Source organism: Callithrix jacchus, chromosome 12 (assembly GCF_049354715.1).
Source record: "Callithrix jacchus isolate 240 chromosome 12, calJac240_pri, whole genome shotgun sequence".
Taxonomy (NCBI): Eukaryota; Metazoa; Chordata; class Mammalia; order Primates; family Cebidae; genus Callithrix; species Callithrix jacchus.
In genome coordinates this window covers 58,457,190-58,485,069 of record NC_133513.1, presented here as the reverse complement: position 1 = coordinate 58,485,069, position 27,880 = coordinate 58,457,190, and the positions used below count along the sequence as shown (strand labels likewise).

Below are 27,880 nucleotides of genomic sequence, written 5' to 3'. Positions count from 1 at the left end.
TGGAGCACCCATCATTTCCTTTCTCCCAGGTGCTGGCCACCTCTGGGAATGCCCATAAATACACTCAGAGAGCAGCTTCCCACCCCACTTCACCTTTGCTCATCTAACACGCGCTATGCCCCCATCCATCTGGCCCTGGCTTCCTTCTCAGATTAAATCACTTCCTTCTGAGATGAGAGGGGAAAACTGAGGCACCAAGCATTTTCCTAGAAGTGTGGGGCAGACTGGATGGGATTTCCTGCCCATTGGCTTCTATCTGACATGCCAGAGACAAGCTGGAACCTTCATCCACAGTACTATGGGAAAGGAGGAGACAGGGCCTCAGGGGCCTAGCAGACATGTGGAGGTCACCCTGGCCTCTGAACTACCGGGTTCCCGCACCAGAGTCCCTCCTACCTTCTGTCAGCCACTCCAGCTCTCTAGAGCTTACAAGAGTGCAGTTAATCTCACTCAGTTTAAGGACTTATTCAGAGGGGCTCAGTGAATGATGAATGAGGAAAGCATTACCAGCGAAGCACCAGGGCTCCGCAGAGCTGTTTAAAAATGCATTCTCCCATGTAAATTTCTGCTCCATCAATCCTTATGACATGTCAAACATTGCTATTGTTTCCTGAACAAATTGTACTGCGTGCCCTTCTCTGCAGATTTGTGCAAGGGAGCAGAACTGCTCGCCTGGACCTGCCGCCTGCCTCTGTTGCTGGGACCCAGGGCTGCTGTGGAGGCAGCTGGGCCTGCCTTGCTTCAGAGCAGAAGCCCCGTGCAGGGCATTCCTGCAAGCATGCATGCGTGACAGGAGTTTGCGTGCAGGGTGGGGATTGATTGAGTATGTGCCTGCCAGCCTGTGGCCTGCGGGGACAGATACCCAGGTGTCTAGGGAAGGGGTGTGGAGGAGACCACAGGGTCTGAGACCGGGCTGGGGACAAGTAGGGGTGTTGCTTGAAGCAGAGAAAGAGAAGGAGAATGTGTGTGTGTGTGTGTGTGTGTGTGTGTGTGTGTGTGTGTGTGTGTGTGTGTGTGTGTTTGTAAGGGGTGGCAGTGTGGAGATCTCTGAGTGGGGTCTACCTAAGCCAGAGAGAGAGAGAAAAGAAAAGTTTCTAGGAGAGTGCACAGAGGGTGCAGGATGCAGAGAGTTGTTGGCAGCTGCCTGAGACGCAGAGAAAGGAAGTGAGAGAAAGGGTGTGTGTGTGTGTGTGTGTGTGTGTGTGTGTGTGTATTTAAAGAAGTAGGGGAAACACAGGAAGAGAGATGACACAAAGACACACAAGGTAGGTACCCCATAAGGTGGGGGACCCTGTTCCAGAGCAAATCAATGGAAGAGGGTGAGAGATGGTGACTGATAATTGCAAAGACAGGCTGGATAAGGAGTTCTCAGGAAGGGGACAAAGACCCAGGAGGGCCTGAGTGCTGTTGGAATAGTGGGTCCCGGAAGAGTTGGCATGGGATGTTGCACTGAGCACCAGAGGGCTGGGAGCTAGGCTGGATGGAGAGTTCTGAATGCACAAGATGAAGGGGGAACTGTATGAGAGAGTGCTGTGGGAAGAGCCCCGGGTGGGTCAGGAGGGTCACCTGCTGCCAACCAGACTGCCACATTCTTCCAAGGTGGCCTCAGGTTGGACCACACAGCTCCCTCCAATTGAGGCCCTGAGCCACCTACACAGACCAAAACCAAGCTTGGGGCAGGGATGGGGTCCTTCTTTAAGAGTCTGTGGGAGGCTCCTGGTGGGGTATCTGAGGATGTAGGCTCAGGGGCTGCATTCTGGGAAACCACAGCCAGAGACCCCTGCTGCCTTTGCTGATGGCCATGGCTAGAGTTGCTGGGAGCCTGTTCTCTCCAAGCAGAACGTAGGGAGCAGAAGCCAAAATGGCAAGAAGGGGACACTACCTGTAGGTGTCTAGCATTGACAGGGCTAGGAGGATGACCCCAGTAGGAGCACCCTGGATCCCATGGCTGAGCACTCAAGCTCCGGGGAGACTTAGCTCCCCCAACCCCACCAATGGGAGGAGCAGGGGAGGGGAGGTCTTAAGAGTACACACCTTGGAGTTAACCATGTTGGGTTCATGTTTTATTTGTTGATGTTGTTTTTGAGAGGGAGTCTCACTCTGTCACCAGGTTGGAGTGCAGTGGCAGGATCGTGGCTCACTGCAACCTCCACCTCCTGGGTTCAAGCAATTCTCCTGCCTCAGCCTCCCAAGTAGCTGGGACTATAGGCACCCACTACCATGTGCAGCTAATTTTTTCTATTTGTAGTAGAGATGGGGTTTTATCATACTGGCCAGGATGGTCTCGATCTCCTGACCTCATGATCCGCCCACCTTGGCCTCCCAAAGTGCTGGGATTACAGGCATGAGCCACCGCCCCCAGCCATTGGGTTCATGTTCTAGCACTGTGACTGTTTCGCCTGGGCAAGTTTGTTGACCTCTCTGAGTCTCTGTCCCCTTCTTCATCTGTAAAATGGGGATACTATGGTGCTGGTCCCATAGGGCTGTTGGGGAGATGGAATGAAATAAAGTGCAGGAAATGCTTGGTAAATTTGGTGGCACATAGTTAAGTGCTCAAAACGAAATGTCAGAGGGGCACCTCCTTGCCCCTTCCTGTTGCTACAGCCAGGAGAAAGACTGGCGTTGCTGATTCAGGACTCACTAGTCCAAGGATGTCGCCATTCCCCCACCATAGTCTCCTCCAATCACCTTGTCTTAACCTTGGAATTTTTCCCCCCGTATGTATTTATTTTTTTCCTTTTTGTCAGCAGAAGAAAATTACACTTCTGCCGGCATTGTCCATCACAGAAATAAGCACTTGCAGATGCAATTATAAAGGCCCAAATGATGGAATTAGTTTTGCTGGTAATGCCAGCATTGGGGAGAATCGGAAGAAATGCCTTATAAATCAGGCACTCGGCAGCAGCCAGTCTCGGCTGCACCCTCTCCCCCACATGCTGGCCGCAGGCAAGGGCTGACCTCGAGGACAGGCACTGAGCACTGAGTGGCCGCTGGTCTTCCTGGGCTGCAGCTGGTTCTGCTGAGGGAGGCTGATGGGGGAGGCAGAGACCTCCTGAGCCCTTCTCCAGGCCTTGGTCCCTGCAGGTGCCCTGCTCTCTCCAGGAGCTACCTGGACTCCTTGGTGCCCAGCCAGTGACTCTCCCATAGACCAAAATAACACCTGCGTGAAGACAGCTTCTCCAGGATGAATCCCTCTAAGCCAGCAGCCTCAGTGACCTTCAAGCCCACTTCCAGCCTTGTTTTCCTTGTAGTTCTTACCACTGCCTTGAATTACATTCCTTAGTTATTTCTCCCCTCGGTGATGTCTCTCCCCATTCTGATTTTAAGTGGCAGTCCAGCTTATCATGCTTAGGATGTGACTTCAGTGCTGGGCACAGCAGCTGGCACATTGGAAAAGCTCAAAAAACATGTACTAAATATTTGACCAAACAAGTTTCTAGTCACTGTCTTCATGAAGGTGCCTGTGGCAGTGTGCTGGGCATCTTCAGCCACGCTGCACATCCTGCGCCTGCCTCCTCCTGCGGGGAAGGGGGTTGTAGGGAGTCTTGGCAGGGGCCAAGGCATTGGGGGTGCTCTGTAAACCCTGCCTCACCCCATGCATTCCAGCAACCCCTCTGTCGCTGCTTGCTGCCCACTGCAGTGTCTGATGGGGAGGCATCAGCCCCACAGAAGGAAGGTTATGCTGGCCCTCTGTGGCTGGCAATGGAAATCCCACATTCTACTAAATTGGGCAGAGATGTTGAGCCCTGTATGAGGTACTACATAAGATGCAAAAATGAGTTAGATATACCAACTTCTTCACAGGGAGGAAAGTGGGGCACATACAGTTTTCAGGAATGGCAGATTCTGCCACATGTTCCAGGAGAGGGGTGACCAGGGGCTCCTGGGTCAAGACCAGTGAATGGTTAGGGACTCTCTAGGAGACGGGTATTTGGGATGGGCCTCGGGGGTGGATTAGAGTTTGGACAGCAGTAACAGAATGAAAGGATAGAGGAACCAGCAATGAGAGAACAGTCTGGGGTGCACCAGGGAAGAGGTGGCTACCAGAACACTAAGCCCAGCCAGACTGTGGACAGCGTTGAGACTAGGATATGGGTCTGAAATTAATTCAGCAGGTAATAAGGAGCCATGGAAGGTTTTTGAGCAGAGGAGGACATAATTTTAGCCACTGGTTTTGACTGCTTATCCCTGGGCCTCTTATTAGAGCCTTAACAAGTAGTAAAATGTACTAATAGGTACCTCTGAGTGCCAGCCCAGAGCCTGGGGGAGCCATTAAATGGCAACGAAGACACAGAGGGACCAGATGGGGAGCCTGGAGCACAGTTGAGGTGCTCACCTGGAGCCCTGGTTTGGCATCTTTTTTTTTTTTTTCAAGACAGGGTCTCACTCGGTCACCCAGGCTAGAGTACAGTGGCATGATCTCAGCTCTCTACAACCTTTGCCTCCCAGGTTTAAGCAATTCTACTGCATCAGCCTTCCAAGTGGCTGGGATAATAGGCACCTGCCACCATGCCCAGCTCATTTTTTTTATTTTTAGTAGAGACGCGTTATCACCATATTGACCAGGCTGGTCTTGAACTCCTAGCCTCAAGTGACCCTCCCACCTTGGCCTCCCAACGTGCTGGGATTACAGGTGTGAGACACCACAACTGGCCTTCAGTTTGGCATTTCTTAGGTACAATATGAATGTCACCCCAGCGTGGCCAGCTGGGCCATCCCTTCCCTGCCGATCCCTGTCACTATCGGTCTATGAGACCCTGGAAATTCCCCTGCAGGGAGACAGACATGCCCATTCCGAGAACATTGCAGGGAAGGGGGTGTTTCCAGCAGGAAGAGGAAATATGTTCTCTATACATAGGCCCTTGGCACTCTTCAAACCCTCCTTCCTAAAATGGGCCCAAAGGGTCACTGTCTATCTGCCACTTTGTTGGACTTTTTAGTCGGTCAGCCACAGACAAGTCTTGCTTGGGAGGAGGTTGTTCATGACCGGCAGATTGGGGCTGGGATAGACTCAGTCACTGCCCCCGCCTGGATAGGGCAGGATGGAAGGGGGTGGTGGAGCAGTCGCAGTGGGTCCTCTCTGGAGTTGGGTCTGCCAGCATCTGGGGGGCTGCTCTGGAAATACAAAGACCAGCTCCAGCCACCAGCTGTGAGATCTTGGGCAAGTCACTTAACACTATTGCGCCTCTGTGTCCTCACTTGCAAAAGTGGTGGGAGGTAGTAACAGTACCTACCTGTGGAGATCTGGTCGAAATTAAATTCATACATTGGTATGTGTCATGAGATCGTGGATGCAGTTGTAGTTACAGGTGACAGAGATAGACTTAACCTTTCCTGAGCTGCCTTTATGTCCAGGCCCTGTACTAGGCCCTGGGCATATGTGGACCCCATGACCCCACACACTGCTCTCTGAGAGCCATGTCCTGGTGTGCGGAGACGCGCATCAGCCTCAGCTTCAGTGCCTTAGTGTAATCAGGGCTGGGAATACCGAGCAGATGCAGGGAGGAACCCTAACTTTGCCCTGGGAGTCAGGGAGGGCAGAAGGGTGTGAGCCAGGCAAGAGAGTGAGGGGTGCCATCCAAACGGAGGGGGAAGAGCCAGGTCCTGGGAGTTGCCCGTGGTCCAGTCAGGGTGAATGAGGAGGCTAGACATGCAAGGCTGAAAATGTGTGTAGGAGAGGAGTGGCCTTCCCTCCAGGGCAGATCTACCGCCTCCTCCCAGGCCTAGGGCCCTAATGGCCTCTGCTGCAACCTGGCGCCGGCCCTGCACCCGGCAAGGCCTGAGGTCAGTGCTGCTGTCCTCACCCTGGCAGAGGCAAGGAGCAGCTTTTCATCTATTTCTGCTTCCTACATTTGAAAAATGAAAGCGCTCCCTCTCCTCCTCACCCAGGCATACATATTTCATACGGTCATTAGGCAGTGGCACTGAAGGACTCACAAATCTTCCCTGGCCAGCATTGGCAGCCTGGGTGGGCAGTGAGAGGCCCTGGGAAAAAGGGTCACCGTGGGAGCCATGGCTGTGTCCAGCCCAAGTGTGGGCAGGGGAGGGCAAGCCTTGCAGGGGTTGGGGGCATGAAGCCAGCTTCTGCTCTAAGGCAGTCCAGTCCTGTCTCCTGGGGCTCATCACCTAATTTCCCTGAGCCTCAGCTGCTCCAGGCCCCAGGAGCAGGGTGGAGGGGACAGGATGTGGGCACCTCACACGTCCTTCCCGTCCTGACAGTCCAGAGCAATTCTGTGGGGCACCCTTATCTGAAGGGCTCATCCCTAGGGCTCAGATGTGACTTTCTCCAGGGTCAGCACGCCCCTCATGACCCACGCCCCTCCCTTCCTGCACACCCCACTTTCGACTTCTCAGCTGCTCTCCTCCACCTCCTACCGCTGTCTCTCCTCCATTCCCTTTCCTTTTTCCTTCTGCCATTTGCTCCACTTCTGTCCCGTTTCTTCTGGGTCCTATCTTCTTTCTCTTCACCCCTGTCTCTCTGTCTCTTCCTTGTTTTCTCTACACCATCCCCTTCTTATTGGAATTTGCTCATTCATTTTTCCAGCATTTATGAAGCATCTACTACATGCCAGGCATCATCTGTGCTGCTCAGTGAGCCCCACAGGTGCCTGCCCCACCTTCATCCAGCCCCAAACCCTTTTCCCTTGAGAAAGGCACATGATGAGGGCCAAGGGGGTACAGTTTTGTCACACAGTGACCCCTCAACAAGGGGCTCAATGGCATCACAGTCAGATCTTCCCCAGACCAAGCTGCAGTCATAACAGCCCAACAAGACCATGCTTGATGATCAGGATCGTCAGTGGAACCTGGGGCAGGAAGGGCTCTGGGATTCCTCCCGCTGCCCTTCTCCTCGGTCCCTATTAAGGGAGGAGGAATCTGGGGTTACTGAGGGCAATGTGGCCTCCTCTCGCCTGGAATAACCCGGCTCCCTTCCTTCTGAGAACAAGCGCCCCTCTTGGCTAAGAGACAATAACTGATGGAGGCCAAAGGCATGGCTTGATGGCACAGGATTCAAATCCAGCACCGTTCTTTCTGTAGCTGTGAAGCCTTTCATAGACGATGTAGTAGCTAGATGCCTCAGTTTCCCCATCTGTAAATTGGAAGTGATGCTAATAGTGCCTACCTCACAGGGCTGCTGTGAGGATGAAGGGTCATAGGTAGAAGGTGTGCAGTAGCCAGCAGTGGCTGCCACCGTCATAAGGAATGGCCCAGGCAGTGGGAGAGGGCCCATCTGGGAGCCAGTCCTGGATTGGAGGGTGGTGACATAGCTCAGCGCCTTCCTTTCACTTGTTCAGCGTGTGCCCCTGAGGACCCTTGATGAGGTCTGAGCCTGGCTGGCGTGGTGGCAGGGACAGAGGTCTGCACAGTTTGTGGGAGCATGAGCTGTGGGGACATTGAATGGAAATCAGAGGCAGTCCTATAGAAGCTGGCAGTCCAGAGCCCCCAGAAATGGCATCTTTCTGTCTAGCCACATTTTCTGGATAACTAAGATCCTAACCCTTTGGGTATAAACCTTTTTTTATTTCATTCATTTGGGATAGAAATATATTTTTTATTTATCTGCCTTCCTGCACTGAATAAACTAAACACAGATTAGCTTTTCCTTGAAAATTCAGGCTTATCATAAAGAACATAGAACTTGCTAGATTTTATAGAATCCAGAAATCTTAAAAGGAACCTCAAAAAATATTGAGCACAAAGACATCAAAACATATTTTTAGCCGTGCGGGCTTTATCCACTTATAGAGACACCTTAGGTATAAAACAGTTGCAAGTGGACCCGAAGTCAGTCTGAGGCCTTTCCCTATGGGCATCTGGTGGCAGGCAGCAGTTTGCCCAGCTCTAGGGCAGTGGCCTGGGAAGAGAGCAGAGGTGACATCTAGAACAGCACCTTGCACGGACTATGCTTCATAAATAACTATTGAATGAATGAGTGATGTCATTTAACCTGCACTGGTGGATTAGAACCATGCCAGGGACAATATAGAAACCATGGTTCCCAGCCATAAAAGCCAAACCCCCACTAGAACTGCAGGCAGTGGGTAGATGGAGGAGGCCTCACAGGGATGGCCACAGGGAAGAAACACCAGGCCAGTTTCTGTCCCACTCCGCTTCTGACCTGTTTCTAACCCAGACTGGCAGCAGGCTTTGACCAGGCCTCACTGGGGTCTGGCCTCCATCATGCGGCCTGTGAGATGGATGGAAATGTCTGATTTCTCATCACGTGGATGGCTGCGAGGGGAAAATGAGGCCTTAGTAAACCTGGATATTCTTTGAAAATGTGAAAGATGTGACAGCCGTGCAGGCTGCCACCATCATTGTCTTTGTCATCCGCATAAGGCTGGTCTCTCTCCCTTCTGTCTCTTTTGACCATAAGTGACAGAAACCCAGCTTGGACCAGCCCTGTTAAAAGAGGTCTTAGTTAGCCAGGCACAGTGGCTCATGCCTGTAGTCCCAGCTACTCAGGAAGCCACTGCGGGAGGATCCCTTGAGCCCAGGAGTTGGAGATCAACCTGGGCAACATAACAAGACCCATCTCTTAAAAAAAAAGAGAGATCTCAGTGAACTCACAAATCAAATCAACTGTGGGGAAGGAACATCAGATCAGATTCAGGGTTTTAAAACTACCAGGATTCAGCCTTCTCTTCTCCTAGCTCTCCTGAGGTCTGGGTGCAGCTTCATCCTCCCCAAACGTCCGGCAGCTCCCAGTTCATGTCGTCCCTGCTTCACTCACTGGAGGAAAGCTTTTATCCCCAGCAACGCAATAGGAAGAATCCCCAGAGGATTCTGACGGACCTAGCTGTGGTTAAGGACCATTCCAGGCCAGTCCCTGTGGTGAGGGACAGGCAGGCAGTTCCCACCCAGGCCTTTTGTGCAAGCAGAGAGAGGAGCCAGAGGAGGCAGGTGGGAGGGTAGCAGGGTGTTCCTAAAAGTGAAGGCCGTTGAGCAGAAGGTCTGCTTTACACATGCAATGGATTCTTTCCAGGGTCGAAGAAGGGAGGGACTAGGTCCCCCATGGGATTTCCCCCACTGGCTAGCACATCTGACTTGGAGGCTTTAGGGATTGCGGGAGAAAAACCAGAAGAACTCACCAGATGTTGAACCCACACCCACCTTCATTTGTGATACTTCACAAAACCACAGGCTGTGATTCCAGGCCACGGGTCCAGCGTCTCTCTTCCAAGCCCTCTGATCATCTGCAGAGAATAAGCTTGCCCAACCTGGTATGAGCCCAGGACTGGTGGTTTCACTTAGTTAGAGGTGCCCGGTAGACCAGTCCTGTGGAACTGTGCCCTCCAGTATAAATTTAAACAACCAGTAGTGGCCACTGATATCCTTCTTGGACAGCATGGCTCTAGAAAATTCAACCTGGGCCAAAGGAGTTGTGTGGGAGGAACATGGGTTTCCTGGGGACCTGAAGCCTCAGCTGGATCTGGCCGTAATGACTTCTTATTCTCACCATTGCAGGCAACAGACAATGACGTGGGTACCTTCGGGGAAGTCAACTATTTCTTCAGTGATGACCCTGACAGGTGAGACTGTCCACAGTCCTTCAGGCCCCTCCGCAGTGGTCCTTGGCATTCCCCAGACTCATGAGATCTAGGAACTTTTCAGTGGCCAGGGAGGGAGGGTTCTGGGCCATGTGGCTGGAGCACTGAACTGGAAGTTGGAACCCATGGGCACTGTGGCTGGTTTGACCCTGATTGTGGCACAGCCTTGGTCAACTCTCCTCAACTCCCTGGGGCATAGCTTATCTGACCCTCAAAAGATAGCCTTTAGCTTAGGGAGTGGATAAATTCTATCTCTGAGAGGTTTTGAGTACTAGCGACTGCACACCATCACCTCCACCACCAGTACCACCATCACCGCCACTGCCACCACCACCACCGTCCTCATCACCACGACCACTGCTACCTCTACCACCACCATCACCACCGCCACCACCACCACCACCACCACTGCGACCACCACCGCCGCCACTGCCATCACCACCACCCCCGTCATCACCACCATCATCATCACTGCCCCCACTACCACCACCATCACCACCGCCATGACCACCATCATCACCACCATGACCACCACCACCACAACCACCGCCATCACCACCACTGCCATCACCACCACCGCCATAACCACGACCACCACCACCGCCATCACCACCATCACCACTGCCATCACCACCACCACTATCACCACCACCATCACTGCCACCACCCACCACGGCTGCCGCCGCCACCACCACCACCACCACCACCACCGCCATCACCACCACTGCCACCACCACCGCCGCCATCACCACCACCATTGCCACCAATGCCATCGCCACTGCCACCACCACCACTGCTACCACCACCATCGCCATCACCACCACCGCCACCACCACCACTGCCATCACCACCAATGCCATTGCCACCACCGCCGCCACCACCACCGCCACCACTACCACCACCACCACCATTGCCATCAACACCATTACCACCACCACCACCATCGCCATTACCACCACCACCGCCGCCACCATTGCCACCACCCCATCACCACCACCACTGCTACCGCCATCACCAGCACTGCCACCACCACCACAGTCACCACCGCCGCCACCACCACCGCTATTGCCACCACTGCCACTGCCACCACCGCCACCACCACTGTCATCACCACCACCACTGCCATCGCCACCACCACTGCCATCGCCACTGCCGCCGCAGCCACCACCCCATCACCACTGCCATCACCACCACCCCATCACCACTGCCATCATCACCACCATCGCCACCATTGCCATCACCACCACCATGGCCACCATCGCCACCACCACTGCCATCACCACCGCTACCGCCACCGCCATCACCGCCACCATCATCGCCACCACCACCAGCACCACCACCACTACCACCATCACCACCGCCATCACCACCACTACCATCACCGCCGCCATCACCACCACCGCCACCACCATTACCACCACCACCACCACCATCACCACCACCACCGCCACCACCACCACCATTGCCACCACCACCCACCATCACTGCCGCCGCCATTGCCACTGCCAGCTGCAGCCACTACATGTCAGGCTCATCATAGTCAAGGGCTTCACACACATTATCTCATGTCATCCTCACAATGAAGTGACAGACGAACTCAGTGCCAGGCACTTTTATCATCTCTACTTTACAAATAAGGAAGTGCAACTCGGAGAGGCTAAGTCACTTGTCCAAAGTCACACAGCTGTCAGTGCTATGGTCAGGCTTCTGCAGGTGACCTTCACCACTAGGCTACACAGTCTGCCTCAGGAGGGTTTTCAACGTTCAGCGGCCCATAGATGGGTCACTTGCCTCCCTGCCTGACACATGCCAGCCTTGCCCAGTCACCCCTCATGGTAACATGGTCTGGGCTTGGTTCTGGGTCATCTCTTTCCCTTGTCTTCAGTTAATCCAAGCAAAGGGGCAGCCCTTTGACTTTTTTTTTTTTTTTTTTTTTTTGAGATGGAGTCTTGCTCTGTCACCAGGCTGGAGTGCAGTGGCGCAATCTCGGCTCACTGCAACCTCATAGGTTCAAGCGATTCTTCCGCCTCAGTCTCCCAAGTAGCTGGGACCACAGGCACATGCCACCATGCCTGGCTATTTTTTGTATTTTTAAGTAGAGATGGGATTTCACCTTGTTGGCCAGGCTGGTCTCGAACTCCTGACCTCAGGTGATCCACTTGCCTCAGCCTCCCAAAGTGCTGGGATTACAGGCATGAGCCACCATGCCTGGCCCCCTCTCACTTTTAACATGCTCAAGGGTCACGTGTCTGATGCACTGGGATGCCCAGTGGAATGAGTGAGGCAGTGGCTGTCAGCTTGGATGACTGGCCCCTACTATCTGATCAAGAAAAGATAGGAAAGGGGCTGGGTGCAGTGGCCCATGCCTGTAATCCCAGCACTTTGGGAGGCTGAGGCAGATGGATCACCTGAGTTCAGGAGTTCAAGACCAGCCTGGTCAACATGGTGAAACCCCCTCTCTACTAAAAGTATAAAACTTAGCCAGGCGTGGTGGCAGGTGCCTATAGTCCCTGCTACTCGGCAGGCTGAGACAGAAACTCACTTGAACCCAGGAGACGGAGGTTGTGGTGAGCCAAGATCGCATCCCTGCACTCCAGTCTGGGCAACAGAGTAAGACCCTGTCTCAAAAAAAAAAAAAAGAGATAGGGAGATTGTTAGGTACATCTGGCTGTTCTCTGCCACGCAGTAATGGGGACCTCAAATGGGAGGAAGGTACCAGTCTGGCTGAATGTACAGGGTGCCCTTGCCCTTGCCCTGTTCACGTGGCCTTATCCTGGTCATCTTGGATGATCTCATCTCTTCCCATCTTCTGGGCCTGAGACTTTCCTCACTCCGAGCCAGAACCTTCCAAGCTTGGTGGCTGGCAGCTGTGGTCAGAGCACACAGATGTGAACTGACAGTTCAGATGAGGCTCCTGAGGGGACATTTAGAGGAGGCAGTTTGAGGGATCATCTTGCCGGACCTGGCTGCTACCTGGGAGATGTCTGCCAGACTCCCACCCAAGACTCAGTTCCTCAAATCTGAGATGGCAGAAGTTTTCCCTCTCACGGTTCTCCAACGTCTAAATATCTGCAGTAGGTGGGAACTCCTGTTCACAGCCGGAGGAGGGTCATTCTGTATGGGTTTCCTCATTGCTTACATCAGGCGACTCCTCCTCCCCACCCACTGTGATCCTGATCCCTGCCCGCACCCACCACCCCCTTAGAAATAGCAGCTCTTCTCAGGTAGGGCAAGTGGAAAGGAAGGCAGATTTCAGACTTCATTTATTGCCACCCTAGACGAGGACAGGCTGGGAAATGCCGGCCTCATCAACAAGCCCGTTTTAAACCACAGTGTTCCTTCCCTCCATCCTCCTGGCCTGGCCCAGGTTCTCACTGGACAAGGACATGGGACTCATCATGCTGATTGCCAGACTGGACTACGAGCTCATCCAGCGCTTCACCCTGACGGTCATTGCCCGGGACGGGGGCGGCGAGGAGACCACGGGCCGGGTCAGGATCAATGTGCTGGACGTCAACGACAACGTGCCCACCTTCCAGAAGGACGCCTACGTGGGTGCTCTGCGGGAGAATGAGCCTTCTGTCACACAGCTGGTGCGGCTCCGGGTAAGGTGCCGGGGAGCCCTGCATTCCTGCCATGCCTCTTACCCTTCCCCCTGTGCTTGCTTGCTTGCTTCCTTTTTGTTTTCTGTTTGTATGTTTTGAGACAGGGTCTCACTCTTTCACCCATGCTGGAGTGCAATGATACAATAAGAATTCATTGCAGACCCAAACTCCTGGGTTCAAGCAATCCCCTTGTCTCTGCCTCCCCAGTAGCTGGGATTACAGACTTGAGCCACCATGTCTAGCCTGTGCTTTCCTCTTGACCAACCTCCTCAAGAACCCACCACAAGAGGGGCTGACCTCCCATCCACAAAGAATGCTGCATAGATTTGGGGGTCAGATTCTTGGTCTGTGTCAGCCCTTCTCTGAGCAACACCTCACGTCCTTGGTACCAAGTGGGGCGTTGTACACAGTATCTGTCTCTGCTTAAATATTAAGTCAGCATTTAGCAAAAGGACCCCACCTGCGCCCGCCTGCCACCATCTCCCTTAGCAAGGGAATTGAGTGGGGAGCAGTTCATCTCAGGTCCCCTTCTAAGCCCTTTAATGGCCAGCTAGAATCAGGAAGTGCTGCAGCTAGAAGGAGCCGCAGAGACCACGGAGTGCAACCCATTTTACAGAAGGGGAACCAGGAGAGGAGAGGCTTGCTCACAAAGGCATAGTTACAGGGTAGCAGTGCCAGGCCTAGTCCTGGAATGCTATTATCCAAGTGCCTCCTGCAGTGAGTTTCCCACTAGGCTTCAGTGACCTTTGACCAGAGACTTTTAAATGTATCCCCTTCCCCATGCTGCCTACCCAAAGGGACAGGACTCAGAGCCTCCATTTAGAACTTGTTTCTGAAGCAGGCAGGGATGAAGGCAAGTCTGGAGGGGTGAGCACGGGGGATATCGAGAAGGATGGACCATGTGCCTGCCCAGCCTGGCCCTGGTCCCCCATACAGCCCTGCCCTGCCCTGCTCCTCCCCCCAGCTCAGCAACAAGTCTACCCTGAGTAGTAGGGACCACTGGAGGCCCTAGAGTGAGGGACCTCCTGGAAAGAAACTCATTAACTCAGCGCCCACAGAAGACAGTCAAGGGGAAGAGAGATCCCTTGCCCCACTCCACGTGCCTTCTTTCCTCGACTCATGCAACGTGCATGGATTAGACACCCACTGTGGCCAAACACTGGGCTGGCCTGGAGGTATGCAGCAGCAATCGAGAAACAAGGTTCTGCTCACATGAAGCTGATGGTCTAAGCGAGGGAGGCAGAAATTAAATAAGAAATTACCACTGGCTTTAAGGGGTACACAACCCAAAGGCTCTAACTGGGTCCCAGAGTCAGGGAGAGCACCTGCAGTTGGGGTATTCCAGCTGGGGTGGGGTGGGAGGTGGTCATGGCTCAGCCTCTGAGAAGGCCAGGCCTCACCTTCTTCTTGAGCCTCCCACCTGCCCTCTAGATTCCCCAGGCTGCCTCCACACGAGCATGTGGAGGGGAGGAGGGCGTCTGCTGGGAGCCAGAGGGTGGCCTCCGGTTGAAGGGCCTGGGGTGCCTCCCAGGGTCTTGGGCCAGGACATGACCCAGGGCTGGACCACCCAAAAAAGGAGCTGTGAGCAGCCTTCCCCTCCCTCCTGCCCTCTTCTGGCCCCACCCCTTTCTGGCCCCCAGTTTTCTGCAGGCTCACAGCCCCTGTCTGCCCTCTTCCTTCCAGGCGACGGACGAAGACTCCCCCCCGAACAACCAGATCGCCTACAGCATTGTCAGCGCATCCGCCTTTGGCAGCTGCTTCGACATCAGCCTGTATGAGGGCTATGGAGGTAGGTCTGGGGCAGAACTCGGGGCCCAGCCGGGAGGAGGGCTGCTGGGGTCTCTGCATTCATACCTCCCTTGCTGGGGAGGGGCAGGCACCCTCTGTCTTCCTGACACCCTGGGCTGCTCAGGAAGCTGCCCCAAGCACCTGGGGCTGGAGGAGAACATGGCCTGAGTTACCCTTCCATAGGGTCAGTATCTGTGTCTCTCAGCGGGATCGCTCTCTGGTTCTTTGGCCATGACCAGCCCTGCATTTGAGCCAGAAGTCTGATGTTAATAGAATCTCCGGGGTTCTCTGTTTCTTACCAAGGCTACAGGCAGGTCCGTGGGGTGGAAGCTCATTAGCCAAGCCTCCCCACTCTTTGGGCGGCCTTGTAGATCCAGGCACTCTGCACTGTGCCCTGCTGCCCGCTGTGAGTCCCCATCCCTAGAGACCTGGCAGGAAATAGCAGCAGCAGCAACCTCAGGCAAGAGAGACCACTTTGTTTTTCAGATGAGGCAGCTAAGACCCAGAGACAAGGAGCAACTTGCCTGAATCTCCTAGCAAAGCTGCTGCGCTTGGCACCAAGTCCCTGTGTGGTCTGGCCCTTGGTTGCTCTGCCAGCCTCAGCTCTCAGCAGCCCTTGCCCCACCAGAATCCAGCCTCTTCAAACACTTTGACACTGTCTCCCCTTACTGGTGTTCACCCCCAAGTTTCTGCAAAGTATGTTTCTTTAGCCAGGAAAGTCCTTCCTCCCTGCCCCTTGGTCTACCCTCCCTTTGGCTGTCCAGCGTGTAGCCCCTAGCTAGCTTTAAGGGCTTATTTGACACCTCCTCCTCTGGGAAGCTTCTCTGATTCCTGGAACCTGGGTTAGGTGCCCCCAAGGCAGAAGGGACGGAGGTGCATTGAATGACTCTGGGTCCAGTCCTTTTTCCTCCCACTGCCCCACAGTTAGTTCAGAGAAATGCCATTGTAGAAATCGCAGTTCTGACTGGGTGCAGTGGCTCACACCTGTAATCCAGCACTTTGGGAGGCTGAAGCAAGTGGATCACCTGAGGTCAGGAGTTCCAGACCAGCCTGCCCAACATGGCAAAACCCTGTCTCTACAAAAATTGTCTGGGCATGGTGGTGCGTGCCTATAATCCCAGCTACTTGGAGGCTGAGGCCAGAGAATCACTTGAACATGGGAGGCAGAGGTTGCAGTGAGCCCAGGTCTCACCACTGCACTCTAGCCTGGGTGACAGAGTTAGAAAAAAGAAGGGAAGGGGAGAGGAGAGGAGGGGAAAGTAAGGAAGAAAGAAGGAAAGAAAAGGAAGAAGGGAGGGAGGGAGGGAGGGAGGGAAGAAAAAGAAAGAGAAAGCCATCACGCCCAGCTAATTTTTGTATTTTTAGTAGAGGTGGGGTTTTGCTAATGTTAGTCAGGCTGGTCTTGAACTCCTGACCTCAAGCCATCCGCCCGCCTTGGCCTCCCAAAGTGCTGGTATTGCAGGTGGGAGTCGCCGTGCCCGGCCCCATCCCTCTTTCAAAAACTTAAAAGTTCCATGCCTCTGCTTGCCCCATACCTCACCCTCCTCTCAGCTAGAAGAATCCCCCTTAGATTTTATATTACTAAAGCAATAATCTTGTTTCCCTTTTCCAAATAGAAAGTTGTAATTTAATATTGTTGTAATGTCTTCTCAGACCTCCCATGTCCCCCACTCCCAAGCCAATATGCCTTCCCTACCCCAGCTGAGAATCAGTGGCTTAGCACAAACAAGTACTAATGGAGAGACTTCAGGCATGTGCAGTGGTAGGGATATTTCAGGGCAGAGGCATCTGTCTTGTCTCCCTGCAAATCCTGCCTCCGAGCCTGGGTCTGCCTTTGGCATTAGGGTTCTTTACCCACCTCTAAGCAGAGTCCTGTTGAAGGTAAGGTCTGCAGCACCTAACCCCGAGTACCTCCCCATGGGGTCTAGACAGTGCCGAGAATGGGTGACTGGATGGGCATGAACAGCTCATAGGATAAACTGGGGAGGAAATGGAGGGAAGAGAAGAGAGAGAGATGGAGAGAGATGGGGGAGTGGGGGGAGCGGGGCGTAGGGATAGTGGCTCACACCTGTAATCCTAGCACTTGGGAAAGCCCAGGTGGGAGGATTGCTTGAAGCCAGAAGTTAGAGACCAGCCTAGGCAACACAGCCAGACCCCGCTTCTACAAAGAAAAGTGTTTTAATAAAAATAAATAAAAGAGAGGGAAGAGAAGATGATTAGAGAAATAGGGCTAGAGGAGACTGAGGAGGTTCCTGCCTTCTGCACCCCACTGCCTGGTCCTCCCTGGCATCCCCAATGCTGGGCAACAACTGGGGAACTCTGTGCTTACCTGGAGAGAGTAGTAGTGACGGGGCGGGGGCTAGGAGGCCTGAAGCGTGACCCTGTCCTCTGAGCAGCCTCCAGACTGATGAGCGAAAATCCATAAAGAAAAGTGCCAGATGAGTGAGTGAGACAGACAGGCAGACAGATGACAGACAGAAAAGCAGGCAGGAGCGCCTACTAAAAAAGAGCCTGGGCTCTAGATTCAGCCAAATCTGGGCTCATCTCCCCACTCTGTTAAGTTGAGAGCTGCATGACCTTGGGCAAGTTACTGAACGTCTCTGAGCTTGGTTTCTTCATCTGCAAAAGTGGGGCTTACATTACCACCAACTGGCTATCACCCGGTGGGCTCAGCACTGGTCTGACACATTTCAGGCAGTCAGTAAACCTCAGTCGAGACAGTGAGGCTCCATGTGTTCAGAAAACAAGGCAGAGCTGCCCAGGCCATGCCAGCCATACCTTCTGTGCCCAAAGGGGATTCCTAGCTGAATGGGCATCTCAAGTTTGCTTACAGAGGGATCTGGCCTATTCCTGTCATTTCAGTGATCAGCGTCAGTCGCCCACTGGATTATGAACAGATACCCAACGGGCTGATTTATCTGATGGTCATGGCCAAGGATGCTGGCAACCCCCCTCTCAACAGCACCGTCCCTGTCACCATTGAGGTGTTTGTAAGTACCCAGGGCCGCTGGCCTTGCCCTTCCAGGGTGGTGAGTGCTTCCTATGAGCCAGTAGTGTAGACTGTGGCCCCCACCTCCTTGGCTGTCCCTGCAGCTTGGGGAGTTACCCAGCAGTCTGTCCCAAAGTCTGCCCCCAGCAAGCCTCTCCACTGCTGCAACAATTTAGCTGTCTCCCCACTTGGCCAGGGAAGGCCCAGGGCCCTGGTACTCAGGATGAGGCAGATTGTCTGCTCTGACTTCATCTGGGGGCCCCAGGATACCCTCGGAGGGGAACAGAAGCTGGGAGTCAAGCGAGGAATAAGTGTCTTGGGATTCCTTCATTGATGGCTATGTTCTGTGAAGAACAAGAGAATTACCAGAAGGTCGTCTTCTTCCTTCTCTCTCTCGCTCTCTTTCTTTCTGTCTCTCTGTCTCTGTCTCTCTCTCTCTCTCTCTCCCCCCCCCCCGCCTCCCTCCCTCCCTACCTTTCTATTTTCTTCCCTTTTCCACTCCTCTGAAGATCTAAAGGGGTCTGAAACCAAGCCACGTTTTGTCTGGCATGAATATCAAGCACACCGTAATGCCTTCTGTGTCTGAAATTGTCGGTTTCTGAATCCATCTCCACACTGGTTCATTTGCCCCATGCCGCACGGGGATGCAGAGTGTGGTCTGACAGCGAAGCCAATGGGCCCCTCCGCACGGAGACCTCCCCACACACAGCTGTGCACGCACGGCCTGCCCCCCTCCCATCTGTGGAAGATAGCAAACGCTTGTTGATGGAAGAGTTAGTGCATTATCGGCTCCAGGAGGATTAGATCAGATTGTCACATTTGGACATGCACTGTGATTTGACATAAGCTCGGGAAAATCTCACCCTGGAGCAGGCATGCTGGAGAGCCTACCTGCCACAGCCAGCTTCACCAGCAGCCTCCGTACTGCCCCACACTGGGCCTTAACAAGCTCTGCCTTCTCAACCCCGGGCAGAAGCTGGGGCCAGCTCCCAAGCAGAAAGGCCCCCGTCTGGGCCAGGGACCCTATTTGCTTGCTGAATAGGAAGGAGCTGGAAGTGATGGGAAAGTTGAGGTGATACCTGACGGGGGAAACCTTCCAGATGGGCATGCGGGAGCAGAATTTAGGGGTGACCAGGAGGGTGAGGCTCTACAGAACCAGTATAACAAAAAGAAGGGCAGAGAGTTGGGGCCTTGCTTCTGGAGTCCTTATGTCTGGCACCTCAGGCTTGAGGGAGTGTCAGGAGAAGGAGGACAGAGACCAGGAGATCTTCAGTAGCCTAAAAACCAGCCAGGTGTGGTGGCTCACACCTGTAATCCCAGCTCTTTGGGAGGCCGAGGCAGGTGGACCTGCAGTCGGGAGTTCGAGATCAGCCTGACCAACATGGAGAAACCCCATCTCTACTAAAAAAAAAGTACAAAAACTTAGCTGGATGTGATGGCGCACGACTGTAATCCCAGCTACTTGGGAGGCTGAGACAGGCGAATAGCTTGAACCAGGAGGTGGAGGTTGCGGTGAGCCAAGATCATGCCATCACACTCCAGCCTGGGTAACAAGAGCAAAAAATACTTCCATCTCAAAAAAAAAAAAGAGAAGAAAAACAGGCCTGACTCGAACCTGTAACCCTTTCCACCTAGAAACCCCGAGGGTGTTACCAGGGAATGAGAATGCATTTTCTGCCAGTCATGACCATGGGCTGGCACTCTTCACCCCATGGCCCAATCCTGACCACAGCCCCCAAGCCTCCTCTCATCCCAGCTGCACTCACAACCCTGACCAGCCCACCCATCACTTTCAACCAGCCAGGATGCTGCTCTGCACCAGGAGGCAGTGAGTTCTGGGCTGGGACCCCAGCAGGACGCTCAGGGGAACATGCAGCCTGCTCCACACCCCAAGGCGATACCGAATGGAAAGATGGGTATGGGGCTGTGGAGCCATATGGGTTTGAAATCTGGCTCTGCTATGCTCTTGCTGTGTGACCTGGGTCTCTGAAACTCAACTTCCTCATCTGTAGAATGGGGATAATCATAGTACCTGCCTCATGATATTTTTGTGAGGATGAAATGAGATTGTGCAGGTGATACCTGGCACCTGAAATGTTGGCTGTCACTCCAGCCATACTTTGAGGAGTAAGGCCTTCAGAGATCCGCCCTCATGAGATTTTGAAACCCTAGCTCTGCCCCAAACTCCAGACCCATCCCAACCTGTGGCTCAGCTAAGGCAGGGATCGGAGCATCTCTTTGTGCCTCAGCCCCCATCAAAGGGGCCAGAGCATGCAGAGAAAGGAAAGTGAAGGGACTGAACTCACTTTTTATCCCTGCAAATAAAAGTGTCCCCCACAGCCTCCCTCCCCAGGACCACAGAGGGGAGTCTCCATGTGCAGGGGTGAGTGGGAGCAGGAATCCACGTCGCTTTGCACTTGGCAAGCCGAGGTGTGCCCTGGCATGGAACCACAGTGGCCTAGTAGAAAGGGCCTCATTTTCAAATCCCCTCAAAGCCATCCCAGGGGCCAGCAGGAGCCCTGCACTTTCCTTCTGAGTCCACCCTGGCCCTGGGGCAGCCGGAGAGTCTGGCAACAAAGACAGGTGCCACCTTGGCTGTGAGTGAACATTGTCTCTCTAGCAGGGCCTCTGGATGGCACAGTCACTTATGTCTGAGGACCACACTTGAAAAGGTCACCGCCTTCAGGCTGATTTTGCACGTGGCTGGTTTTTAAGTAGCTGTCACTCAGCTAAGCAGCCTCCTCTTTCCACCAAAAGGATTTTCTCTCAATCGGAATTTAAAACCCAGCAGCAATGAAGTCGTGGATGGCAGCATTTCTTGCACAGGTTGGGGGTGGGGAGAGGCAGATGGAAACCACAGGGCTCCAGGAGGAGGAGGGGGCCGGAGGGGGCAGGTGATTCTTTTTCATCCACTGCTTGTTGGTTTTTAATAAAGAAGTCAAACTTGGTTTGTAGATTTCCCATTAGGGGACAATAAGCTTTTGTAGAGCGAGCCACTGAATTAGAACTAATAGCAAATGCAGCGCCAAGATCCGGGGAAATATCACCGCAATAAGTTTCTGCCTCATGCTCTGTCACTGACATTCTCCACACCGTTTCATGCAGCCAGGCAGAAGCTTAAATGTATAAGTATATGGGGCAGTCGCACCCACACCAGGACGGGGGAGATGCCCAGGCACACAGCTGGGGCACTGGACATCAGGGGAATCCTCAGACTGTTGGTATCTAAGGAGAGGGGCAGGTCAGCATGAGCCAGGATGCCATCCAGAGCCAAGGGACAGATTGGAAAAAGAGAGGATTACTCCTTCCTGTGCACCCACAATCTTAGCAGGCTGAGATTCTCTGAAGTCCCATGGGGTGCACAGCCAGATAGCATGCCCTGTCTCTTTCATGGCTGCTCAATCAGCAGCAACTCCAGCAAAGGGGGCTAAATGCAGTATCCTTTCCCTCGAAGAGCTCTCAGTTTCGTGAGAAGCCAGGCCCTCTCATGGAATTCCTATTTGCACTAGCAAATGAACAGGAATTGCTGAAGACTGCAGCATAAAGACTACTACTTGCGCGGGGACTTAGCCTGACTCCTGAGCTCTGCACTGGGGCTCTTAAGAAAGGGTAGAAGGCCCAGAGCCAAGTGGGCTGGGGAGGCTTCTTCCAAGAGAGGAACAGGGAGGAATTCTTGTTGGGGGGTTGCAGGAGCTGTCAATGAGGATAAGAGTATTAAAGGGCAGGAAAGCCTCTTCAAAGTGAAGAGGAGGGGCCGCGGTGTGGAAGGAGGGGTCTATCTGTACCTGCCTGCAGCCAGCCCAGGGCCAGAGTTTGGGCTCTGGGAATCATCTGAGCCTGACCTTCCACCGCATACTGTGTTATCTTTGGGGAAAGTCCCAGAAGCTTTTGTCATCATCCTGGCAGACCTGGGCAGGGGTCCAAGTGGGCATCCCCAGCATGGAGCTGTGGGTGCCAGTGCTGGAGTGAGCTTAGAGCTCAGCTAGAGAACCGGGGGAAGCCTGGGGAGCTGGCAGCTGTTGGCAGTCACAGCTGCTGCACTCCCTCTCACTGGGCCTCTCTGTCCCTTCCTGAGGCCCCTATTTTTCCCCAAGGCTAGTCCTACCTGCTAGAGCTGTAGCCTGCCAGAGGGTTACCTGACACCCTGCTGACACCCCACCTGGCTCTGCTTATACAGAGAGGCCAGAGCTCCTTAGTGCCAGCCAGGCCTAGCCTGCCTCCTTGGTGCCTACCTTGGTCAGCTGGCCAGACCACCTGCCTCCCTGGCTCCTGCAACCTGTCTGTTTTCCTTCCAGGATGAGAATGACAACCCTCCCACCTTCAGCAAGCCTGCCTACTTCGTCTCCGTGGTAGAGAACATCATGGCAGGTACCACAGGCCCAGGTCGGGGGCTGGGGGACACAGGAGGGTAGGCAGCCAGCTGTCACAGCACCCAGGAAGTGCAGACCCCAGCTCTGCACACAAATTCTGGGAGGTTCATGGCCTTCTCTTTTCCCAAGCCAAGCTCCTATGACAAATCGGGGAGTCTCTGGAAACATCTAGTTATCTGCCAGCTGACAGCTAGTTACAGAGCACCTACTATGTGCAGGTGCTAAGCTGGGCACTCGGTTCCTGCTCTCCTTCAATTCTAGTCTAGTAGGGAAAGAATAATGATCCATGATTTATTAAGCAGTGTTGATTAAACAGTCTCAAGTATGCAGAGGGCTTGAGACTACAGCCCCGTGAGGCAGGTCCCATGATTTCAGAGGGGTGGCCTTACAGCATGGCCTGTTTTCCTATATGAGGATGCGATTGAGAGCTAATCTCTGGTCCAGGCTCTGGTTGCAGGGCTCAGGTTGCAGACCCAGCACCACCAGCTCCACTCTCAGGTTCCAGGGGATCTCTTCTGCCCCCATGGCAGACTGGCAGCTTCACCCTTACCATGAGAGCAAATTATCCTAGCCGGGAAAACACCATGTCAGGAACTGCTGTGGTGGCTGAAGGATACTGGAAGGTGGGAGTCAGGGACAGTAGAGTCAGAGATGCTGGAGTCGTGGATGGTGGAGCCAGGGACAGTGGAGTCAGGGATGGTGGATTCAGGGGTGGTGAATTCAGGGATGATGGATTCAGGGGTGGTGGAGTCAGGGGTGGTGGAGTCGGGTGGTGGAGTTGGGGTGGTGGTCAGGGGTGGTGGAGTCAGGGATGGTGGAGTCGTGGATGGTGGAGTCAGGGGCGGTGGAGTCAGCAGTGGTGGAGTCGGGCGGTGGAGTCAGGTGGTGGAGTCAGGGGCGGTGGAGTTGGGTGGTGGAGTCGTGGATGGTGGAGTCGTGGATGGGGGAGTCAGGGACGGTGGAGTCAGGGGTGGTGGAGTCAGGGGCAGTGGAGTTGTGGATGGTGGAGTCAGGAGTGGTGGAGTCAGGGGCAGTGGAGTCAGGGGTGGTGGAGTCGGGTGGTGGAGTCGTGGACGGTGGAGTCGGGTGGTGGAGTCAAGTGGTGTCGTGGATGGTGGAGTCAGGGGCATTGGAGTCAGGAGCAGTGGAGTCAGGGGTGGTGGAATCGGGTGGTGGAGTCAGGGACTGTGGAGTCGTGGATGGTGGAGTCAGGGTCGGTGGAGTCGGGTGGTGGAGTCAGGGGTGGTGGAGTCGGGTGGTGGAGTCAGGGACTGTGGAGTCGTGGATGGTGGAGTCAGGGTCGGTGGAGTCGGGTGGTGGAGTCAGGGGTGGTGGAGTCAGGGGTGATGGAGTCGTGGATGATGGAGTCAGGGGCGGTGGAGTCGGGCAGTGGAGTCATGGATGGTGGAGCCAGGGACAGTGGAGTCAGGGGTGGTGAATTCAGGGGTGGTGGATTCCGGGATGGTGGATTCCGGGACGGTGGATTCAGGGGTGATGGAGTCAAGGGTGGTGGAGTCTGGGGCGGTGGAGTCAGGGGCAGTGGAGTCATGAGTGGTAGAGTCAGGGGTGGTAGATTCAGGGGCGGTGGAGTCAGGGGCGGTGGAGTCAGGGCGGTAGAGTCAGGGGTGGTGGAGTCAGGGGTGGTAGTCAGGGGCGGTGGAGCCAGGGATGGTGGAATCAGGGATGGTGGAATCCGGGATGGTAGAGTCAGAACTGCTCTTCCCTGGCACCACGAGGTCTTCTAATGAGAGTCTCTGGGTACCAGCCTGGCACCTGACAATGAGCTGAGTGGCTGCTGGGCTGCATCCAGCCTACCCTCCCTGTCCTAATCAGGCATCTCCTGGAGAATGTCACTGCTAAAGAGCCACCCACAGCACTCCCCCCACCCATCCCTGGAGACTCTGTCCAGGAGAGGCCTTAACTATGGCACTTAATTCTTTTCAGGGGTATATTAGGGCTCATGTTCCTGTCCTCCTGCTCAAGGCAGGCCTGAGGGTCGTATTTGGGGCCCCAGGGGTCCCTGGAAGGGGACACAATGACGTGCCTGGTCTCTTGCCCCTCAAGACTGCTGATTCACCCACTGGATGGTCACCGCCACTCCTGTAGCCCAGTGGAGCCCCTTATAGGGCTCAGCCTGTGGCCTCCTTGCTTCATCCCTCAGGATCCCAGCAGCAAACCTATGAGTTAGATGGTATCGTTAGACCCAGTCCCAGAGGAGGAGGTGATGCTCAGGCACCCAACGACACCTGCCAAGGCCCTGCGGGTGCCAGTCTGGGTGTGAAGATTCCAGGAGCCTGCACACCAGACCTCCTGGCTACTAGGCCAGGGCTGGCAGTAGGTGGCAGGGGGTGCTGGAGCCAGAACCCCTGGTGGGCACGGCTTTTGGACAAGCTGCTCTCAGGGTTTGGACAGGGTGGCTGGAAAAGCTGATCCTTTGAGTCAGGATTTCATGGAGCTGGAAATAAAGATGAAGACCTTAACTGGACATTAAAGAGAAAATAAAAACTTTTATAAATACCCCTGTGAACAAGATAAAACTAGACTGAAATTGAATATAGTAGATGTAGAATAAGTTAATATGGAGCTTCGTGTCTTTTTATTCTGAGTAAAAGCTGGCCAATCTGAGTGTATTTAATATGGCAGCCAGCCAGGCAGGAGCCAGGAGGCAGGAACACACCAGAGGGCCCAGTCCATCCCTGAGCCTCTCATGGAGCCTCGTCCCTGTGCAGCCCAGCCATCTGGGCTCCAAGAGCAGTGGTTGAGCCGCCCTCATCCCTGGGGTGCCCCAGCAGTCAGGCCTCCCACCTCCCTGAGAGCTGGTCACTAGGAGGGTCCCATGTCCTCCTCTTGGGCCAGCACAAATCCTGCTCCCAGGGCTGAGGCCCTGAGCCCAGGGGCCCAAGATGAGCAGCACCCCCTACACCTGCCTTTTTCCCTCTGAAGGAGCCACGGTGCTGTTCCTGAATGCCACAGACCTGGACCGCTCCCGGGAGTACGGCCAGGAATCCATCATCTACTCCCTGGAAGGCTCTGCCCAGTTTCGGATCAATGCCCGCTCAGGTGAGCTCCCCACCCTAAGGACCCTGGTCTTCTGCACCCTGAGGCTGACTCTCCATACCTGGCCCCAGGACAAGCCCCTGGGCCCGGGTCTTCAGTTTTGAGCAGGCCAGCTTTGAGCACCAGTGTAATCCCCTGAAATATTAATTTGAATGTGATTACTGATCTTACCAAAAAAAATCACAACATGAATTTATCCAGTGAAGGATGTCTTTCAAGGGTAGAGTTGTATTATGTTTTAAATGTGTTTCATCTTACAAACAGCTGGTTAACACACCCCTCTTCAGGAACCTTTATTAAAGCCTCAGTGTCCCCCTCCCTCAGTGGCTGACCTCATTCTTAAATCCTGGCTCCTCTTTTCACAGATGTGTGCCTCAGTTTTCCCATCTGTAAAATGAGGATGATCATATCAGGGCTGTTGTGTGGGTTAAATGATGTGTAATACGAAACACACTTTGAATAGCTCCTGGCACACAGTAAATGCTAAAACAATTACTGTCATTATTCTCTTTTGTTTATTCACCTGTCCCCCTGCCCCCAACTCCCAGCTCAGCCCATGTAACTCTCTTCTTTCTTCTTGATCTCTTCATGTACATTCCTCAGTTTTCTCTCCTCCTTGAAGCTGGGAGAAAAAGGGGGCAGAAAGAAGCAGCAAGAGACCCATGCTTTTCAGCCAGACCTGGGGAAGAATTGAGGACCCCTGTATATTCATTGACACGTTCATTCAGAAATTGGGGTGGGTGCTGTCTGATCCATGTGCTATGCCAAGTGCTGGGGTACAGGAAGGAATAAGACATGGCCCTGACCTCATGAAGTTCCAAGTCAGCTCAGTGGGCAGGCAAGACACCCCACTTCCAATACCCACTTCTGTGTGAGTGAAAGGAATTGTAGTTGTCAAACAGCTAAACCCTATCTCAGTGGCTTGAGACAATAGAAATTTGAATTCATACAGTCAACCCACGCAGTTGTTGAGTGGACAGCCCTCCACATGATGATTCTGGGACCCAGGCCCCTTCCATGTTGTGGCTCCGAGGTCACTGCAGAAGGGAAAAGAGCATGGGTTATCGGACTAGGAGGAGGTAATGGGCCAGCCCCTGCCTGGCAGTCATATCCAAGTGATAATTCTTGCCTGGGAAAGGAGCAGGAATCTCTAGTGGACACTGGCCATTTCTGCAGCAGGTGGTCAGTGGCCCAGCAGGTCATTAGCTCTTCCTGCTATCCATCCCTCCTTGGTGGAAGTCAGCCTTTAATCCCTTTTTTGTCCCTCTTTCCTGGAGGCTTGGGAAGCAGATGGCTTGTTCTGATGGGTACAGAGACTGAGGAAGGGGACCCAGGGGCACTGTGAGCCTCTTGCTACCTCTGAGAAAGTAAAGGCCTTCCTCCCTGCTCTAAGGAACTTCTACCCACAGTGAGCCCTCATTTCCAGGGGTCTCAGAGTAATGTCACTAGTGAATATGAACCACATGCCCAGCACTGTTGCAAGGATTCTGAGCATCCCATTCCACCATCCTCACCTGTGAGGCAGGTACTAGCCTTATCCCCATTTTCCAGATGAGAAAGCTGAGCCACTGGGGAGGCTGAGTAGCTAGACTGAGGACTTGCAGAGCGTGAACTTCTGACCCCAGAACCCAGATATGAAAGGTGCCATTATATGAGCAGCTCCCTGGCCTTTCAGCCACTCCTGCCCTTGCCTCCCCAGTCGGTGCTCCAGCTCCCCCCGGGGCCTTTAATGACAAAGACATTTTCTTGCTGCCTTAACACAACTTTGGCTCCAAAGGTGTAAGCATTTTGCTCTGAGCTCCTCGGTCAAATTAGCCAGGCCTGCTCCACAGAGGTGGCCTTAATTGGATCTAATTTCCCAGACAGGAGAGGCCATCAATCATGCCAACAAGTTCATATTTAAAACTTTTTAGAGATTAATTTCTTCCTTGCCCTGCCAATTAATTGACACCACCCTGGCAGGGAGCGTGGCTTGTTGGGCAGACCTTTGTGAGTCTTCCATTCTTGGCCTTGGCACCTAACCTGCCCTGTCACCTACCCCAGGCTCCCTGCTCAGCACTGCACAGAACAGAGGACAAGCCAGCATGCCACGGAGGGAAAAGCCAGGGTAGAAGCGGTCCTAAAGGCAGTCTAGCCCAGCTGCCTTGTTTTATGGGGGAAGAAGCTCAGAGAAGTTAAGCGACTTGCCCAGGGCACACAGCTCAGACAATGGGGATAAAATGATGGGTAGCATACAGGCCCTGCCTGTGGGGAATGCCCACAGTCCATTGGCATCAGAGAAACAGTCATTCTCTGAGTGTTGGGAGCCTCACCTAGAATTACTTTAGCCTCACAACAGCTCTCTCTGGAAGTCACACCAATCTCCATTTATAGATGAGAAAGCTGAAGCTTAAAAAAATTAAATTTTTCTAAGGCCAAGCATCTGGGAAGGGCCATAATCAGAATTCAAATCCAGGTCTCACATCCTCACCACATGGGCTCCTCCACGGCTCACAAAAGACGGTAAATGGCCTGGCTGCA

The 27,880-nt window shown here is 53.8% G+C and overlaps 1 protein-coding gene across 6 annotated transcripts in view; it reads left to right on the top strand.

The window, feature by feature from the left end:
* CDH23 (cadherin related 23) overlaps positions 1-27,880 on the top strand; it is a 412,201-nt gene that overhangs the window by 264,504 nt on the left and 119,817 nt on the right. For 5 of the 6 annotated variants that reach the window (XM_054242941.2, XM_078345637.1, XM_078345636.1 and 2 more), the window contains 6 exons: positions 9,469-9,533; positions 12,919-13,156; positions 14,840-14,945; positions 17,807-17,934; positions 22,229-22,301; positions 25,247-25,363. In XM_054242941.2, the coding sequence (XP_054098916.2) occupies positions 9,469-9,533; positions 12,919-13,156; positions 14,840-14,945; positions 17,807-17,934; positions 22,229-22,301; positions 25,247-25,363 (727 nt within the window). Of the gene's footprint in view, positions 1-1,216; positions 1,266-9,468; positions 9,534-12,918; positions 13,157-14,839; positions 14,946-17,806; positions 17,935-22,228; positions 22,302-25,246; positions 25,364-27,880 lie in introns of those variants that run through there. The other variant, XM_054242944.2, reaches the window with a different exon arrangement.